This window comes from Cherax quadricarinatus, chromosome 80, assembly GCF_038502225.1.
Source record: "Cherax quadricarinatus isolate ZL_2023a chromosome 80, ASM3850222v1, whole genome shotgun sequence".
Classification (NCBI taxonomy): Eukaryota; Metazoa; Arthropoda; class Malacostraca; order Decapoda; family Parastacidae; genus Cherax; species Cherax quadricarinatus.
The window spans coordinates 18,139,184-18,160,330 of record NC_091371.1 but is presented as its reverse complement, the minus strand read 5'-3'; the positions used below and the strand labels follow the sequence as shown (position 1 = coordinate 18,160,330).

The window sequence follows — 21,147 nt, the reverse complement described above, 5'->3', positions numbered from 1 at the left end:
TTTGGTCTAATAGAACAATGTAATAGGCCAAAAATAGGACTCAGAGTGGGCAAAAATCGCTGATGTGTAAATATCGCTGACACAGCAAAATTCGCAAGAGTAATTTTGTCAGTTTTTGATCAAATTTTGCGCTTTTTTTTAATTACCGTCGGAAAAATATTCTCTACCATTTCAATAGAAAAATAATAATTTTTTTAAATAATTAGACCCTGTGGAGAATTTTCAGATTGGGGGTCTAGACCCTTGAAGGGTTACGATGTATGTAAAATACCATACCTAAAATGATGATAAAGAACAGTACTGTACTTGGAAATATTCATACACATTCTCTGTGTGTATTTGTGAAAATCCAAATGTAACAACTGTTAAAGTAAAACTTCATATTGGTTAGTATCTAGCTAGAAAAGAAAAAGTAACAATGTACAGTAGTTAAAATATTAAGTTATGTTATGCTCACCTATATATGGTTGCAGGGGTCAAGCCCTAACTCCTGGCCCCACCCTTCACTAGATTCATTCCCTCCTAGCCTCAGACCCTATTGCACCTGCTCTTAAAACTATGTATGGAGCCTGCCTCCACCACTTCTTCATTGAGATCATTCTACTTCCCAACCACTCTGAGACTAAGGAAATACTTCCTGACAACCCTGTAGTTTCTCTGTGCCTTTAATTTCCAGATGTGTCCCTATCTATTCTATCAATTCCTCTTGAGTATTTTGCATGTTATCATCTCTCTCTTGGTTCTTCTGTCTTCCAGTGTCATTAGATTCATTTCTCTTTGTAGCTCTGGAACAAACCTTAATGTAGCTTTAAGAAGAGACTTAGTAGCTTTAAGAAGAGACTGGACAAATATATGAGTGGGAGGGGCTGGGTTTGATTGGTGTCAAGGGGTACGGGAGTTATTTCTTGAGTAGCTTTAGGTAGATGTCGTTTTGATAAGGACCTGCCTCGTATGGGCCAGTAGGCCTTCTACAGTGTTCCTACATTCTTATGTTCTTATGTTCTTATACTTTTGTAATAAAGTACCCTGTCCTGACATGACCTTTCCTGACAATCACTCTATTTCCTTCCCCTATCATACTCTTTGATTGACTGGAGAAAATTCTCTTATTCCTGCCTGCACCTCAATTTTTTTCCCCAGTCTCTTGTAGGGTACAATATCAAATACCTTTTTGCAGTCTAAGAAAATATAGTCCACTCATTTTTCTCTCTCCTGTTACTTTGTCATAGAGCTCCAGCAGGCTGGTAAAACAAACATGTGCCATCTCTGAACCCATGCTGGTTATTGTTTATGAAATCACTTCTTTTCAGTCTGATAAATCTTCTCCATTACCAATTTGATAATCTAGTATCTGTTAGTGTAGCGTGTTTCCTAGGCTTTCTGGTATTGTCCCTTTTGCCATTGAAATTCACTTTTTTTTTTTAACACTAACCATCTCCAACCAAGGTAAGGTGACTCAAAAAAAAAAGGAGAAAAAACTTTTACTATCACTCATTCCATCACCATCTTGCCAGAGGCACGCCGACACTACAACTGAGACACCCTTCCAAACTGCTATATCCCCACCCCTCATTCAGAATGTAGACACTGTACTTTCCACCCCTGTGACTCAAGTTGGCTACAGTGATTAATTGGCAGAAGATTGTTCACTTGATAAATTCATTATGGCAGTTAATGAGCAAATTCATCATAGTGATTCATTGGTAAGAGCGTGCTCACTTGAGTGGTTACTTACATTATTTTAGTATTTATTATAGAAAAAAGTTATGAATGTCCTTTTTCTAAGAGCCTTTTGTGTGGTAAACTTTTGAATGTTATTTTTTCAGTATTTGCCAATCTTGGGTATAATGTAATTTTCTATCTTATTTCATTTGTTAGGTTGAAAACTTCCGCTTGGAAAAGGTGAAGTTTGACCAAGAAGTTGCTAAATGGGATGACACTGGTAATGACATAATTGTTTTGGCCAAGCATATGTGTATGATCATGATGGAGATGACTGATTTTACCAGGTTAGTGTGCTTTACTAATGGACCAGAGAAATTTTGCAACTTAATATTAAAAATAAAAGTTAATGCTAGGAGCATTATTATTAAAGGTAAATATAAGAGTAAAAGGATTTTTAAGCATTAATAGAAACATTTCACTAATGCTGTACTTCTATTTAAAAGTATACTCTTTTCTTACAGTTCTGTTCTTAATGACTTTCTTAATTTATATTTCAGAGGTCGTGGCCCACTAAAAACAACCATGGATGTCATCAATGCTGCTAAAAAAATTTCTGAAGCAGGAACCAAGTTGGATAAACTTTCCAGACAGATTGCTGATCAGTGTCCTGAATCAAGAACAAAGGATGACATGTTAGCATATTTGGATCGTATTGCTCTGTATTGTCACCAGTTGAACATTACCTCTAAGGTCAAGGCAGATGTACAGAATATTTCTGGCGAACTCATCGTGTCTGGGGTATGTAGCTAATATGACAAAAAAAAAATTTAATAATTTTTTTTTACAAGCGTGTTAATGGAAGTTCAGCTGTGTAAATGTGTAGCACACGAATTCCCTAAAGTTGCAAATTATAGAAATATTAGGAGTGTTAGGATGCAAGAATGATTGCTGGTATCCAGTACCATAAGGAAAAGTGGAAAAATTAAAAAAGTCTAGGTTATTATAGTGTATCCTGATGTCATCAAATTGCAAAATTTTTGTTAATATTTGACAAGTAATGGTCACCCCACCCAAGACAATACTGCATATAACAGTGGGCTAGCCAACTGGCTTATATAAAAAAGAACTGGTTGTATCTAATATACTAAGGATTACTCACGAAATCATAATGACACGATTGCAAACAAACCATACCACGGGTGGGGTTAGAACCCACTTTCAGAGAGTCTCAAAACTCCAGACTATCGCGCTAGCCACTGGGCCAGCTAGCCACAATAAGATTCATCCAACTAGGTATATTTATACACCATAGGAAGGTTAGCATAGGCACCACTGTGACCACAAATGCAAGTTTTTACAGACAAATCTCCAGCTAGTGTGGCCTTGACAAACTCTAGCTCAAGTCCCCTCAAAGCTGTCAACATGACTCATGAAATCATAATGACACGATTGCAAACCAACCAATCGTGGTATAGTTTTTTTTATACTAAGGATTCTTCTTTTTTTAATAGAAGCATTAAATAAAACAAGTTTTGATGAGCCTTGTTTTCCACCAGGAGCAGAGAGTTCCCATTTTGTCAGCATTTTTTCTGTTAAATTTTGCATCAGTTTATAGTACAATATATACTATACATTACTGGCCATAAGATGAGGAGGGAAAGGGGCACTTTCCACTACAATAATCAGATTTTTTGTATAATCCCAGGTATAAAGTGGATATACGTACTTTGTCATTACAGATGGGAACAAATCTGTTTTTTTCTGTCAGTAGTGAGCACATGCATCTATATTAAGTTATTTATCACCATGGGAGTTACAAGTCAGAACAAACAGAACTAAACTAGCTGTTTTCAATATAGCAGTAAATACAATGTTTCCATATTCTCTGGATCACAAGGGTTAAAAATTGTGAGGAAACTGGGTTTGTCCAGCAAAATAACTAATGAATGATGATGAATGTGTTTCTTTTTTTGGGTTACCCTACTTTTGTTGGAGATGGGCAGCGTGGTAAAAAAAATTATACCTTGGTGGGAGACGGCCAACTTGTTAAAAAAAACACTCATTGTTTCTTTGTGGAATTTTGAAGGCAAGTTTCAAAGGGTTGTTGGATAATTTTGGAAGGTTATGTAAAAGTGAATAATGGCTAGAAAGTCTAGGCAATGATAGATTGAATTTCAGATTGGAAAGTGGGAATATGAAAGAAGTTAATGTATTCAGATATTTGGTAGCTGACATGTTAGATGGGTCTGTGAAAGATGAGGTGAACCACAGAATTGATAAGTGTAATAAAGTTAGGTGGTATGTTCAGACATCTGTGAAGAAAAAAAGCAGCTTTTCAGTGGATACAAAAAGAGGGAGTGTACCAGAGTATAGTGGCACCAGAATTTTTATATAGGGATGAGGCATGGGCTTTGAATGCTGCAGCAAGGAGGTGGCTAGAGGCAATAGAGATGTCATGTTTGAGAGCAGTGTATGGTGTGAACATTATACTAAGAGTTTGGAGTGTTGAAATAATATGGTGTGGGGTCATCAGCTTTATTATTTGAAGTGCCTAGTAGGGATTGTTAAGGTGGTTTTGGCATTTAGAGAAGATGGAGAGGGGTAGGATAACAAAAAGGGTGTATAAATCTGGGGTGAAAGGTAGGAGGGCTTTGAGTATGTAGTAGGCTTGTGTTAGCATGTTAAGTGGGAGTGAATGGAAATCAGTGGATTTTAATGGATATGCTGTTGGAGTGTAAACAAGGTAATATTAACAAAGGGGTCCAGGGAAACCAGCTAGCCAGACTTGAGTCCTGGAGGTGGGAAGGGCATTTCCTGCGCCCTAAAGGACGGGGAATTGCAATCAAAGGATAGTCTGAATTGTGATGTCAGCACACTTCTAGCAAAACAGCAGTTGAATAAATGATGGTGAAAGCGTTTCCTTATTTGAGTCACCTTGCCTTGGTAGGAGACATATTGAGGTTAAAAAAAAAAAAAGTAGGTTCAGAGGACATCATGCAGAGTTTGGGTTGGTGACCCCTGGTTTAACCTAGACCTGTCATATTATTGTACAGATGCTGGGTAAGGATATATAAAACAGTGGATAACATTGTTTAGCCTGGCTACTTGTAGTGAAAATGACAAAATACGAGTACTAGTTGTACAAATGAAGATTTTATAATTAATTGGAAACAGGTGGGAGCTACATACATGTACTCATTATAATGAGTGTTAATAAATGAGTCATGATAAGCAGAGTAAAAGGAGTTTGATGTTGGGTAATGTTACAATAAGGAGGAGGTGAATGTATTCAGATATTTGGGAGTGGACGTGTCAGCAGATGGGTCTATGAAAGATGAGGTGAATCATAGAACTGATGAGAGGAAAAAGGTGAGTGATGCACTGAGGAGTGTGTGGAGACAAAGAAAATTATCAGTGGAAGCGAAGAGGGAATTGTATGAGAGCATAGTTATACCAATGCTCTTATATGGGTGTGAAGCATGGATGGTGAATGTTTCAACAAGGAAGAGGCTGGAGGCAGTGGAGATGTGTCTGAGGGCAATGTGTGGTGTGAATATAATGCAGAGAATCTGTAGTTTGGAAATTAGGAGGTGGTGTGGGGTTACTAAAAGTATTATCCAGAGGGCTGAGGAGGGGTTGTTGAGGTGGTTTGGACATTTAGAGAGGAAGGACCAAAATAGAATGATTTGGAGAGCTTATAAATCTGTAGTGGAAGGAAAGCAGGGAAGGGGTCGGCCTAGGAAAGGTTGGAGGGAGAGGGTAAAAGGGGTTTTTGTGTGCGATTGACTTGGACTTCCATCAAGCATGCATGAGCATGTTAGGAGTGGAGACAAATTGTGTTTAGGACTTGATGTGCTGTTGGAGTGTGAGCAAGATAACATTCATGAAGGGATTCAGGGAAACCGGCAGGCCGGACTTGAGTCCTGGAGATGGGAAGTACAGTGCCTGCACTCTGAAGGAGGGGTGTTAATGTTGCAGTTTTATAACTGTAGCAATTTTTTTTTTTTTTTTAAAGTCGGCCATCTCCCACCGAGGCAGGGTGACCCATTAAGAAAGAAAATCCCCAAAAAGAAAATACTTTTATCATCATTCAACACTTTCACCTCACTTGCACATAATCACTGTTTTTGCAGAGGTGCTCAGAAATACAACAGTTTAGAAGCATACTATATGTATAAAGATACACAACATATCCCTCCAAACTGCCAGTATCCCAAACCCCTCCTTTAAAGTGCAGGCATTGTACTTCCAATTTCCAGGACTAATGTCCAGCCTATAAAAATAACCGGTTTCCCTGAATCCCTTCACTAAATATTACCCTGCTCACACTCCAACAGCTTGTCAGGTCCCAAATACCATTCGTCTCCATTCACTCCTATCTAACGAGCTCACGCACGCTCGCTGTAAGTCCAAGCCCGTCGCCCACAAAACCTCCTTTACCCCCTCCCTCCAACCTTTTCGAGGACGACCCCTACCCCGCCTTCCTTCCCCTACAGATTTATACGCTCTCCATGTCATTCTACTTTGATCCATTCTCTCTAAATGACCAAACCACTTCAACAACCCCTCTTCAGCCTTCTGATTAATACTTTTATTAACTCCACACCTTCTCCTAATTTCCACACTCCAAATATTCTGCATAGTATTTACACCACACATTGCCCTTAGACAAGACATCTCCACTGCCTCCAACTGTCTCCTCGCTGCAGCATTTACCACCCAAGCTTCACACCCATATAAGAGTGTTGGTACTACTATACTTTCATACATTCCCTTCTTTGCCTCCATAGATAACGTTTTTTGTCTCCACATATACCTCAACGCACCACTCACCTTTTTTCCTTCATCAATTCTATGATTAACCTCATCCTTCATAAATCCATCTGCTGACACGTCAACTCCCAAATGTCTGAAAACATTCACTTCTTCCATACTCCTCCTCCCTAATTTGATATCGAATTTGTCTTTATCTAAATCATTTGATACCCTCATCACCTTACTCTTTTCTATGTTCACTTTCAACTTTCTACCTTTACACACACTCCCAAACTCATCCACTAACCTTTGCAATTTTTCTTAAGAATCTCCCATAAGCACAGTATCATCAGCAAAAAAGTAACTGTGTCAATTCCCATTTTGTATTTGATTCCCCGTAATTTAATCCTATCCCTCTCCCGAACACCCTAACATTTACCACTTTTACAACCCCATCTATAAATATATTAAACAACCATGGTGACATGAAACATCCCTGTCTAAGACCTACTTTTACTGGGAAGTAGTCTCCTTCTCTTCTACACATCCTAACCTGAGCCTCACTATCCTCATAAAAACTCTTTACAGCATTTAGTAACTTACTACCTATTCCATAAACTTGCAACATCTGCCACATTGCTCCCCTATCCACTCTATCATATGCCTTTTCTAAATTCATAAATGCAATGAAAACTTCCCTACCTTTATCTAAATACTGTTCACATTTATGCTTCAATGTAAACACTTGATCTACACATCCCCTACCCACTCTAAAACCTCTTTGCTCATCTGCAATCCTACATTCTGTCTTATCTCTAATTCTTTCAATAATAACCCTACTGTACACTTTTCCTGGTATACTCAGTAAACTAATTCCTCTATAATTTTTACAATCTCTTTTGTCTCCTTTCCCTTTATATAAAGGAACTATACAAGCTCTCTGCCAATCCCTAGGTACCTTCCCCTCTGTCATACATTTATTTTTTTTTATTATCACACTGGCCGATTCCCACAAAGGCAGGGTGGCCCGAAAAAGAAAAACTTTCACCATCATTCACTCCATCACTGTCTTGCCAGAAGGGTGCTTTACACTACAGTTTTTAAACTGCAACATTAACACCCCTCCTTCAGAGTGCAGGCACTGTACTTCCCATCTCCAGGACTCAAGTCCGGCCTGCCGGTTTCCCTGAACCCCTTCATAAATGTTACTTTGCTCACACTCCAACAGCACGTCAAGTATTAAAAACCATTTGTCTCCATTCACTCCTATCAAACACGCTCACGCATGCCTGCTGGAAGTCCAAGCCCCTCGCACACAAAACCTCCCTTACCCCCTTCCTCCAACCTTTCCTAGACCAACCCCTACCCCACCTTCCTTCCACTACAGACTGATACACTCTTGAAGTCATTTTGTTTCGCTCTATTCTCTCTACATGTCTGAACCACCTCAACAACCCTTCCTCAGCCCTCTTGACAACAGTTTTGGTAATCCCGCACCTCCTCCTAACTTCCAAACTACGAATTCTCTGCATTATATTCACACCACACATTGCCCTCAGACATGACATCTCCACTGCCTCCAGCCTTCTCCTCGCTGCAACAGTCATCACCCATGCTTCACACCCATATGAGAGTGTTGGTAAAACTATACTCTCATACATTCCCCTCTTTGCCTCCAAGGACAAACTTCTTTGTCTCCACAGACTCCTAAGTGCACCACTCACCCTTTTCCCCTCATCAATTCTATGATTCACCTCATCTTTCATAGACCCATCCGCTGACATGTCCACTCCCAAATATCTGAATACATTCACCTCCTCCATACTCTCTCCCTCCAATCTAATATCCAATCTTTCATCACCTAATCTTTGTGTTATCCTCATAACCTTACTCTTTCCTGTATTCACTTTCAATTTTCTTCTTTTGCACACCCTACCAAATTCATCCACCAATCTCTGCAACTTCTCTTCAGAATCTCCCAAGAGCACAGTGTCATCAGCAAAGAGCAACTGTGACAACTCCCACTTTGTGTGATTCTTTATCTTTTAACTCCACGCCTCTTGCCAAGACCCTCGCATTTACTTCTCTTACAACCCCATCTATAAATATATTAAACAACCACGGTGACATCACACATCCTTGTCTAAGGCCTACTTTTACTGGGAAATAATTTCCCTCTTTCCTACATACTCTAACTTGAGCCTCACTATCCTCGTAAAAACTCTTCACTGCTTTCAGTAACCTACCTCCTACACCATACACCTGCAACATCTGCCACATTGCCCCCCTATCCACCCTGTCATACACCTTTTCCAAATCCATAAATGCCACAAAGACCTCTTTAGCCTTATCTAAATACTGTTCACTTATATGTTTCACTGTAAACACCTGGTCCACACACCCCCTACCTTTCCTAAAGCCTCCTTTTTCATCTGCTATCCTATTCTCTGTCTTCCTCTTAATTCTTTCAATAATAACTCTACCATACACTTTACCAGGTATACTCGACAGACTTATCCCCCTATAATTTTCGCACTCTCTTTTATCCCCTTTGCCTTTATACAAAGGAACTATGCATGCTCTCTGCCAATCCCTAGGTACCTTACCCTCTTCTATACATTTATTAAATAATTGCACCAACCACTCCAAAACTATATCCCCACCTGCTTTTAACATTTCTATCTTTATCCCATCAATCCCGGCTGCCTTACCCCCTTTCATTTTACCTACTGCCTCACGAACTTCCCCCACACTCACAACTGGCTCTTCCTCACTCCTACAAGATGTTATTCCTCCTTGCCCTATACACGAAATCACAGCTTCCCTATCTTCATCAACATTTAACAATTCCTCAAAATATTCCCTCCATCTTCCCAATACCTCTAACTCTCCATTTAATAACTCTCCTCTCCTATTTTTAACTGACAAATCCATTTGTTCTCTAGGCTTTCTTAACTTGTTAATCTCACTCCAAAACTTTTTCTTATTTTCAACAAAATTTGATGATAACATCTCACCCACTCTCTCATTTGCTCTCTTTTTACATTGCTTCACCACTGTCTTAACCTCTCTCTCTTTCTCCATATACTCTTCCCTCCTTGCATCACTTCTACTTTGTAAAAACTTCTCATATGCTAACTTTTTCTCCCTTACTACTCTCTTTACATCATCATTCCACCAATCGCTCCTCTTCCCTCCCGCACCCACTTTCCTGTAACCACAAACTTCTGCTGAACACTCTAACACTACATTTTTAAACGTACCCCATACCTCTTTGACCCCATTGCCTATGCTCTCATTAGCCCATCTATCCTCCAATAGCTGTTTATATCTTACCCTAACTGCCTCCTCTTTTAGTTTATAAACCTTCACCTCTCTCTTCCCTGATGCTTCTATTCTCCTTGTATCCCATCTACCTTTTACTCTCAGTGTAGCTACAACTAGAAAGTGATCTGATATATCTGTGGCCCCTCTATACATTTATTAAACAAAAATACCAACCACTCTAACACTATATCCCCCCCTGCTTTTAACATTTCTGTCATGATCCCGTCAGTTCCAGCTGCTTTACCCCCTTTCATTGTACGTAATGCCTCACGCACCTCCCCCACACTCACATCCTGCTCTTCTTCACTCCTTAAAGATGGTATACCTCCCTGGCCAATGCATGAAATTACCGCCTCTCTTTCTTCATCGACATTTAAAAGTTCCTCAAAATATTTCCGCCATCTACCCAATACCTCCATCTCTCCATCTACTAATTCCCCTACTCTGTTTTTAACTGACAAATCCATTCGTTCCCTAGGCTTTCTTAATTTGTTTAACTCCCAAAATTTTTTCTTATTTTCATTAAAATTTCTTGACAGTGCCTCTCCCACTCTATCATCCGCTCTCCTTTTGCACTCTCTCACCACTCTCTTCACCTTTCTTTTACTCTCCATATACTCTACTCTTCTTATAACACTTCTGCTTTGTAAAAACCTCTCATAAGCTACCTTTTTCTCTTTTATCACACCCTTTACTTCATCATTCCACCAATCACTCCTCTTTCGTCCTGCACCCACCCTCCTATAACCACAAACTTCTGCCCCACATTCTAATACTGCATTTTTAAAACTATTCCAACCCTCTTCAAAATCCCCACTACTCATACTTGCACCAGACCACCTTTCTGCCAATAGTTGCTTATATCTCGCCCAAACTTCCTCCTCCCTTTAGTTTATACACTTTCACCCCCTCTTACTTGTTGTTGCCATTTTCCTCTTGTCCCATCTAACTCTTACTCTAACTGTAGCTACAACTAGATAATGATCCGATATATCAGTTGCCCCTCTATAAACGTGTACATCTTGGAGCCTACCCATCAACCTTTTATCCATCAATACATAATCTAACAAACTTTCATTATGTGTTATATCATACCTTATATATTTATTTATCCTCTTTTTCATAAAATATGTATTACTTATTACCAAACCTCTTTCTACACATAGCTCAATTAAAGGCTTCCCATTTTCATTTACCTCTGGCACCCCAAATTTACCTACTACTACCTCCACAATATTTTTACCCACTTTAGCATTGAAATCCCCAACCACAAGTACTCTCACACTTGGTTCAAAACTCCCCATGCATTCACTCAACATTTCCCAAAATCTCTCTCTCTCTCTCCTCTACACTTCTCTCTTCTCCAGGTGCATATACGCTTACTATAACCCACTTTTCACATCCAGCCTTTATTTTACTCCGCATAATCCTTGAATTAATACATTTATAGTCCCTCTTTTCCTGCCATAGCTTATCCTTCAACACTATTGCTACTACTCTTTCAGCTCTAACTCTATTTGAAACCCCTGACCTAATCCCATTTATTCCTCTCCACTGAAGCTCTCCCAACCCCTTCAGCTTTGTTTCACTTAAAGCCAGGACATCCAGCTTCTTCTCTTTCATAACATCCACAGTCATCTCTTTCTTACATTCGCACAACATCCACGCACATTCAGACATCCCACTTTGACAATTTTCTTCTTTTTATTCTTTTTAGTAATCATTAAAGGAAAAGAAAGGGGTTACTAGCCCATTGTTCATGGCATGAGTGTGTATAAATAAATGTGTACATGTATGTGTAGTGTGACCTAAGTGTAAGTAGAAGTAGCAAGACGTGCCTGTAATTTTGCATATTTATGAGACAGACAAAAGACACCAGCAATCCTACCATCATGTAAAACAATTACAGGCTTTCGTTTTACACTCACTTGGCAGGACGGTAGTACCTCCCTGGGTGGTTGCTGTCTACCAACCTACTACCTACCCCACATATATTATGATAATAATAATAATAGTGCAGGGAAGGTGGGGTAGGGATCATCCTAGGAAAAGGATGGAGGGAGGGGGGGGTTAAAGGAGGTTTCGTGTGCAAGGGGCTTGGATATACAGCAGGTATGTGTGATCATGCTTCTTTTTCGGGCCACCCTGCTTTGGTGGAAGATGGCCAGTGTGTTAAAAAAAAAATTAATAGTAAATGATAAAATTTTAAAATGGGTAGGTATAATAAGTCAGATATCCCAGAGGATCAGTACTAGGCCACATGCAATTAATGACCAGCTAGCAAGGATAGATTTCTGCAAATATATTTGTGTATGATGCCAAAATTATGACCATACAAGCAGAAGAGGACAACAAGAGGCTCCAAGAGAACCTGGAAAAAAGAGGGTACCAGCATTCACCCTCAGCAAGTACAAGGTACTGCCTGAGGTGTGGAGAACTATACAGGAAATTAAAGAGGAAAAAATGATCTAGGAATAATCACACTGCCAAACCTACTCCTTGAAGTGTACCCAAACATAATAACATCAATGGCATATGGAAGATTGGCAAACTAGGATGACCTTCAGAAATCTAGAGAACTTCAACACATTTCAACTTATGCAGCTTCCTTGAGTATCCAGTGCCAATGTTGAATCTGCTTAACTTTTTACAATGAAAAAACTTGAGATAAGCATCTAAATTCTAGCCATTACTAAGAGGACTGTTCCCTAAGCGATAACATGAGCTAGATCAGTGGTTCTAAACCAGGGGATGTCACCCTACCTTGGTGGAAGATGGCCAATGTGTTAAGAAAAAAAATGAAGAGGGGCATTAAGATGAGGACTATCTGTGATAGGGGGCACAACCCAAAATAGGTTAAGAATCACTGAGATAGATATTGTATAATGTCACTAGAGGAATGCAGAATGAGGAAATTCAGTACATTATAACAAAAGTTGCAAAAAAAAAAGATGCTTTGGAATTGTAGAAGTGTAAATAAAAAAAGAATGGAGAGAGCTGGTGTATAGCTAACAGAATGGTTGAAACAGGCACTGATACAGAGAAAAACCTTCTGTTGAGGTTGATTGTTGTCTGTGCAACAGGCTTTTTTTTTGTTGTTGTTGTTAAATGGTAATAAAATACAGTGGTACCTCGAGTTACGAACTTAATTCGTTCCAGAAAGCTGTTCGAGTGCCGATACCAAACGAATTTGTTCCCATTAGGAATAATGTAAATTAGATTAGTCCATTTCAGACTCCCAAAATACACTTAAAAAAGCACTTACAAAAATACACTTACATAATTTTTCAAGTTGGGAACTGTTTGAAACTCAAGGTACCACTGTACCTAGAGAGATGAAGGTAGGAAAAAACAGGAATTGAGAAATGTTCCAAAATATATTGAAAATCATGGTTGTGAATTATTAGATTAATTGAAAAAGAAAAAAAAAAAAACAGATCGTGGGCTGGATGTGCAGTGAAGAATAAGATGTGTGGAATGTTTATAGCTAAAAAAAATGGGTAAATATTTAGTAGATTTAGGCATATGGAGTTTAATAAGCACGGAAATTCTTGGATAAAATCTTGTAACTAAATTATTACTATGTAATTAGTGAATGTTGAAGTCTAAGATATAAAAATACATACAGTAGGATCATGAAGCAGAAAATCCACAAAGGAAAACTCACTTGTATTATACTTTTTTATTAATAATGTCAGCATTGTATTTTTTATATGTAGCAGTATATAATTTACTTCGTTCTATAAAGATTTTTCATCTCCTGTTCAGTTGGATTCAGCAACATCACTAATTCAAGCCGCCAAGAATTTGATGAATGCTGTGGTCTTGACAGTCAAGTGTTCATATGTTGCTTCAACTAAATATCCACGCCAAGGAACCATTGCTGTGAGTATCTATGTTGAATTGAAATTGTATTCATAGACTTATCGAAGATTTGAAAATAAAACCTTAATACAGTATGGCGATTTGAAGATTCTTTTATAGTATGTGTAAGTTTTTATTACTAATGAAGTTTTCTTGGCAGCTTACCCTACCGGTAAGTATAATGGTTTAATATTATTGAATATTTTTGTTGGTATAGGCAACAAGCCAGTAAATGGAGAGAGTAAAACACAATATGCAGGGAAACCTCTATTTTACAATGTTTCACCCTCAAAGGGGCTTTATCAAGTAAATAGAGAACAGTTGTAGTGGTATGGTTATACTGACAAACTGTGGAAAATGATACTGGTATACAGTTCAGGACATTTATTGAGGGAAATGTTTCATCATGAGAAATGAAGCCAATCATAGCAAAACATTTCCTTTAATCACTTGAGGGTCCAGACCCCAAATCTGAAAATTCCCCACAGGGTCCAAGAATTTAAAAAAAAAAAAAAAAATTATTACTTTTTCTTATGAAATGGCAGAGAATGTTTTTTCTGAAGGTAATAAAACAAAAAGGACAAAATTTGATCAAAAATTGATGAAATAACGCTCTCGCGAATTTTGCTGTCAGTGATATTTATGCATCAACGATTTTTTGCCCACTTTGAGTCTTATTTTTGGCAATTACATTGTTCCATTAGACCAAATTCTTAGTTATTTTGCTATATGTGTTCCATTTTATCTATTGAACACAAGAAATCACCCAGTCATCTGTTTCAACTACCTAATAAAATGATCAGAAATTGGTAATTTGGTCATTTTCATTATATGCCAATTTCAAAGTAGGGTCCAGAATAAACAAAGCAGGTATTCCTGGGACTAAAATAACATTTCCTGTGTTCATTAGTTACATTTCCAGACTTTACACATGAATTACATTTTGATTAATTTTTATTCACACAAAAAAATAGAAGAGTTACTATTATGCTATATTTTAATTATTGTATAAATAATATCAGCGCATTCTTGAACGTGTATCAGACCCACGAGTTGATGTGTATTGGACGTGTGACGTGATTTGTTCACTCTTGAACATTGGCAAAAAGCGAACATTTTCCCTGCTTTGAGCTCAATTTCAAGCTATTTTCAGTTCTAAAACCCATCAAAATCATATCTATTTCTGTAATATATCTTCCATTCTATCAAAGAGCCCAAGAAATCAAGAATACAACCATAAAATTCATATGAAAATACACCGCATTATTGTTGTTTTAAACCAAATACAGTGGAACCTCAAATTTCGAACGTATCACTTATTGAACTCTTTGAAAATCAACCGCTTTTTTTTTTAAACCAACTTTATCCCTATTATTGAACTTGCCCCTTCTTTCGAACCACCGGGTACCGGACCTGTCCGCCAGCCCGCTCTGTCCACGTCCCTGCGCAGGCACCGTGAGCCAGTCTGGCTTTGTTGATGCTTGAGTGAACACTAACCTGCGGTCCCATTCAAACATTTTACAATTAATTCATTGTGTTTAGTGCTTGTGGGACTGTGAAATAAGCTACCATGGGCCCAAAGAAACTTGCTAGTGGTACCCCTGTGGTAAAGAAAGTGAGAAACACCATAGATGTGAAGAAGGAAATAATACAGAAGTTTGAGAGTGGTGTGCTACTTGTTGAGCTTGCCATGATATATGGGGAAAACAAGTCGACCATCGTTTCTATCCTGGCAAAGAAAGAACAAATCAAGGAAGTTGATGCTGCGAAACCTGTTGATATGCTAACCAAAAAAAGACCACAGACAATCGATCAGGTTGAGAAATTGTTGCTGGTGTGGATCAAGGATAAAGAGATGGCAGGTGATAGTGTTTCAGAGACGATTATTTGTGAAAAGGCAAGGAAGTTGCATGCCAATTCAAAGATTAAGGAGATTTGCACCAAGTGGAATGATGTCCAAATGTTTGTGGAGAAGTACCACCCTGAGCAAGCTGAAACAAGCCATCTTTGCAACAAGTTCAGTGACAGAACCATGTCCCATTTTAGGGAAATCTTAGAGGCACCAGAAACAGAGGACTGTGGACAGTTATTTTGTGAGACAGGGGTCCAGTGACTCTCAAGCTGGTCCTAGTGGCATTAAAAGACAGAGAAGGGAAATAACCCCAGAGAGGGCTTTGATACCTAAAGTCCTTAGGGAAGGGGATTCCCCTTCTGAACACTAACCCCAACTCCCTCTCTCTCCTCCTCCCTATCTTCCAGATGCCATCACCAATCTTCAATAAAGGTAAGTAAAAATGTTATTTTATATGTTTTCTTTCTTTCAAAACGGCAGTATCCCACCGAGGCAGGGTGGCCCAAAAAGAAAAACAAAAGTTTCTCTTTTCAAATTTAGTAATTTATACAGGAGAAGGGGTTACTAGCCCCTTGCTCCTGGCATTTTAGTCACCTCCTCCAACACGCATGGCTTATGGAGGAAGAATTCTGTTCCATTCACCCATGAAGATAAGAGGAAATAAACAAGAACTAGAAAAAAAATAGCAGAAAACCCAGAGGGGTGTGTATATATATGCATGTACATGTATGTGTAGTGTAACCTAAGTGTAAGTAGAAGTAGCAAGACGTACCTGAAACCTTGCATGTTTGAGACAGAAAAATGGACACCTGCAATCCTACCATCATGTAAAACAATTTTCAGACTTTCGTTTTACACTCACTTGGCAGGACGGTAGTACCTCCCTGGGTGGTTGCTGTCTACCAACCTACTACCTAGATTTTATATGTTTATTGAAATTTATTAATAATTGTACACTATATTTGTTGTGTGTATGTAAAACTATAATGTAATACTATCCATAAAATGTATTTTTTTGTGAATATTTTTGGGTTTCTGGAACGGATTAATTGTATTTCCATTATTTCTTATGGGAAATATTGCTTGACCTTTCAAACTTTTTGACTTCAGAACTAGCTCCTGGAACGGATTAAGTTCGAAATTTGAGGTTCCACTGTACATGGTTGCAGTTTTTTTTCTCATGCACTGCTTGCTGCAGGATTTGTTTTATGTGGTGCACACTTACTGCATCAATCCATTCTCTTATATCTAGGCCCAAATTTACCGCTGACAGCTTATCTGAGTGAGCTGAGCTCATCACATAGAATTATGTAAAAGGCCCTGACTTCAAAGCCATAGAACTAGGGCATGGACCCTCAAAGGGTTAATTAATGTCCTGAACTGTACATAAATGTCCTTATCGTAAATAAAGAACACATCACAAAACAGCTTTTATAGTACACAGTAAGAGGTCAGGGTAAACAGGTAATTTAACATAAAATAAGAGGAGCATTGCAGCAAGATCACCAGCACATGCTAGGTACAAGGTGGGAGGGAAAAGGGAACAAAAACAAAATTCATGAGTAGTGAAGCAGGTCTGCTGGCCCATTTTAGGGTTGCTGTGGTGATTTAGGACAGTGTGAATGTAGGGTCTATCCAAGGTATACACCTCCCTGTTTTTGTTTAGTAGTGTTTTTTCTTTTTATTTTTTGTAAATGAATGACAAACACTTATGAGATGGGAATAAGAGTTGCATCATTAATGTCAGTCTTGCTGCCATATATTTATGCCAGAAGTCATGCAAGTAAATCTCTAGCAGTTTCCCCTGCATACAGTGTGTTACTTTTTTCATGTTATTTTTGATAATTCAGTTGTATTAATTTTTTAAGGAATGCATACATTACGTATTAATTTTTTTTTACGTCAGCAGTAGGTGGATATATAGTTCATGTTAATGAATGTGTTAATTTTAGTTTTGGTTATAAACTCGATGCTTGTTTTATCTGTGACATAAGTAAGAAGGTTTTCAGGTTTGATGCAAAAACTGAAGCAAGCTATGTATGTGACTATCATTATTCACAAATGTATTTTATACCATAGCCTTGCATATCCTGAGCTACAATAGTGTAAATAAAGTTGATATTTTTTAGTATTTTGTTGATGTTTTACTGGTATTTATTATATTAAGTTATATTTGTCCTTCTATTACTTTTTTCAGCGAGATTGACTAAAAATGTGCATTTAAGAAAATATCAACCATATACAATGAATATAATTACTTAATCTCATGTGAAAAATACTGTACATACTATTAAAAGACTTCGCTTTTTAATTATATAAGTAGGTATATACAGCATTATAATATTTGTACTGGGTTGTAATCAGAAAAGATATAAAAGACTAACATATAAAGATATAAAGACTTGGATATAAAAGACTAAGGGTTGAATATTTAGATTAACTCTAGCAAGGGAATCTGCTAAAGAAAGCTGTTGGCTTTTGGTAAAGATTATGCCAATGAAGGATAAAAAATAAATGACATTTAGGAAGCACCAAATCAGATCTGACATGGTGATAATATGTTTAAGTAGTACAGCCTGTCCTCACTTAATGATGGAGTTCTGTGCCTAAGATCACATCGGTAAACGAATTTGTCACTAAGTGAGGAGCATACTATAATGGTAGGAGGTTTGTGTCAACCATCTTTGATATTGTTTTAATGTCACCTTTGCACCTTTATAACATTTTTGGTATATTTTTAAATGTTTATACAGTAGTTACTGTATATTGTAATAAACAGTATAGACAAAATCAGCTCTAATATACATTATTTAGGTATGCATGCTGGTCAGACGTAAGTAAGTCTGTAAGTCTGAGGTGTCGATAAACGAGTACGTTGCTAAGTGAGGAGAGGCTGTATTATTTGCATGTGTAAACAAATTGCTATATACAGTGGACCCCCGCATAACAATCACCTCCGAATGCGACCAATTATGTAAGTGTATTTATGTAAGTGCGTTTGTACGTGTATGTTTGGGGGTCTGAAATGGACTAATCTACTTCACAATATTCCTTATGGGAACAAATTCGGTCAGTACTGGCACCTGAACATACTTCTGGAGTGAAAAAATATCGTTAACCGGGGGTCCACTGTACTAGGTTGGAGAATGTCTGATGAACAATGATCTGCAATATAAGATTTCTCAGTTCTACAGAAAATACATGGTAATTGTGGCTTTCATAGAGACTTAAAACATAAATGCAGTAGAAATATTGGAGCACCACTAAACCTCAAAAAAAAAAAAAAAATGCTGATGAGACACTGTTGCTGGAGCCAAATTAAAGATCGCAGGTGATCTCAGCCTTGGAAAAATGGATTGACCTCGAGACAGAAGACCAAGTTCCTTCACTTATCAGTTCAAAATTGCTCAAGTGAACATATCAAGAAACCCATAACAGTGAGAAAGTGATGAACTGGTGTAGTGGGACCTCGTATTCTCCTTTAATGAGGCAGATGTATATATGAAATTAAATAGAAAGCCCTTGGGAACAAATGCTCATTATATGTTGCTGTCCTATTACTTAGTGAAAGTGAAACAGAAAAAATTATTATTCAGCCAGACTGGTATATCATTTATGAATTATTGAAAAAAGTTTGATTCAAATGCAGTGAGATGCTGATTTCATTATGCATACAACCCAAGAAATGAAATTCTTTAGCCAGATATGCAAGAAATTGACAGATTTGTACCTATTTGTTTGGAAATAGAAGTTACTGGGAGAACCCTGGGTACAGTTGTTGCTGTTTTTTTTTTTTTCACATAGGCCATTTCTCACAAAAGCATTATAAGAATGCACATAGAAGCCTGAGTAGATCTATAACTACTATGATAACATGAACATAGATAAGTACATTTATGGAGCAACTTTCAGTCTGAACAGAATGACTGATGTTGCAGTGGCTAGGCTTAGGCTTAGTTACAAGCACTTCTGGCAGTTTGGGAAAGACAGAGATGATCAAACCAAATGCAAAGTATGTGACCAGCCCTATGGTCACTGTGGTCACTATCATTGTCCACTTATTGAGGAATATGGAGATAGATGGTATGTATAATAACCTATATGACATGTCAGGATATCTTATTAATGAAAATAAGATACCAGATATCTTAAGCAAATTTCCTAAGTTTTGCTTGTAGACATAAATCCAGATGTACCCCTGTTAACCCTTTTGAGACTTGGTTCATAGGCCTTGTCTGTATCCATATGCCCTTGCGCTACCGTCCACAGGATGGATATGGAGTGCACATCCACTTTTGTGGCAAAATCTAATCACAAAAGCAGGCGGTCCAGAGAAGGAGACATTTTCACCACTTATTCAATAGCTGTCTTATGAGAAATGTGCAAACATAATTCAATGACCTTTCTGTTTTTACATTAAGTTTATACACAATATGATTCATTAATTCAAACAAATCAGACACATTTAAACTTTCACAGAGCTTTTTAAAATCAGTAACAGTAACAGCATCAGAGCATATATTATCCATTGTTCAATATAGTACAGTAATATCAAAATTTCATGAATGTGCAATGCAGAAATAGTGACTCTAATGTCTTGTGTAAATTATACCTTTTAATTTTAAGTATACTGTACTCAGCAATATTAACTGAAATTATTTTTATACCCTTGAGGGAACAAATAGGTACATTTTTCCAGTCACAAGTAGTTGCACTTGCTTGCCAGCTACATATGCATGGTTCAACACAGTTAAATCTGATTCTTTCACTGCAGCTTCATGTTTCTTATCCTAGATGATAATGTTAGAATTTTTTTATCTGTATTATTGGTTTACTTTAGCTAAATATTGTTCCTCCAAATGAGCAAATTAAATCAAATAACTTTCAGCAGCTCTATGCTCTGCAAATCCTCCCCTTTCTCCACGTTTTTAACTTTCCATTAATTATGGGGTTTCATAATCCTGCCCCACCAAACACTGGAATATTTGCAAAGTTTTTTGATGTTCAGTTCATTTTAGGAAGACCTTACCTTTTAAAACAAGATTTACACAGAAAGAGTAACACTTTCAAGTGTCACACATAGCTAAAATTTTTTTTAACACATTTTCAGAATAACATGAGAATTTTGTCTTCCTCATTTCAAATATTATAGAGTTTATTTTTCAGTACTATACCCAAGCATAAAATGTAAAATAGCTTGCTCCTTTATCTAATTCATATACTGTAGTGCAGTACTTTTCTCTTTCTTAATAATGCAATGTACTAGATTTTCACCAGAGTACTAGAAGACTAGGATTGTACCCATAGGTCACAAATATTTGGATTTAATGCTCCTATTGCACTTTTGTATAGGTATTTTGCTTATACATATAATCAGCAGCCTTAAGAAGTACAGAATTATGATCTGAAAAGAGCCATACTGTTGTAATAGGTTGGAAAAATTATGCATGATGAATACAAAAAAATCCAGGAATACTAAAACATAACGCTTTTGGGTTTAGCACCTTAATTGATTATATTATCATCACCATCGTCATCTTTAAGTAGAGGAGGGAAACTGGATATTATTTTTGCAATGGACATAACAGCCAAGGCAAAGAAAGCTAAAGATTCTTTAGAGATGCATTGGAAGGAAAATGCAGTAAAAGATCCAGTGGTAGCACAGAGAACAAGTCAGGATACTC

At 37.6% G+C, this 21,147-nt stretch overlaps 1 protein-coding gene across 8 annotated transcripts in view; it reads left to right on the top strand.

The window, feature by feature from the left end:
• Positions 1-21,147, top strand: part of alpha-Cat (catenin alpha) — a 127,752-nt gene that overhangs the window by 88,284 nt on the left and 18,321 nt on the right. For all 8 annotated transcript variants that reach the window (XM_070102204.1, XM_070102203.1, XM_070102202.1 and 5 more), the window contains 3 exons: positions 1,879-2,009; positions 2,223-2,463; positions 13,516-13,632. In XM_070102204.1, the coding sequence (XP_069958305.1) occupies positions 1,879-2,009; positions 2,223-2,463; positions 13,516-13,632 (489 nt within the window). The remainder of the gene's footprint in view (positions 1-1,878; positions 2,010-2,222; positions 2,464-13,515; positions 13,633-21,147) is intronic.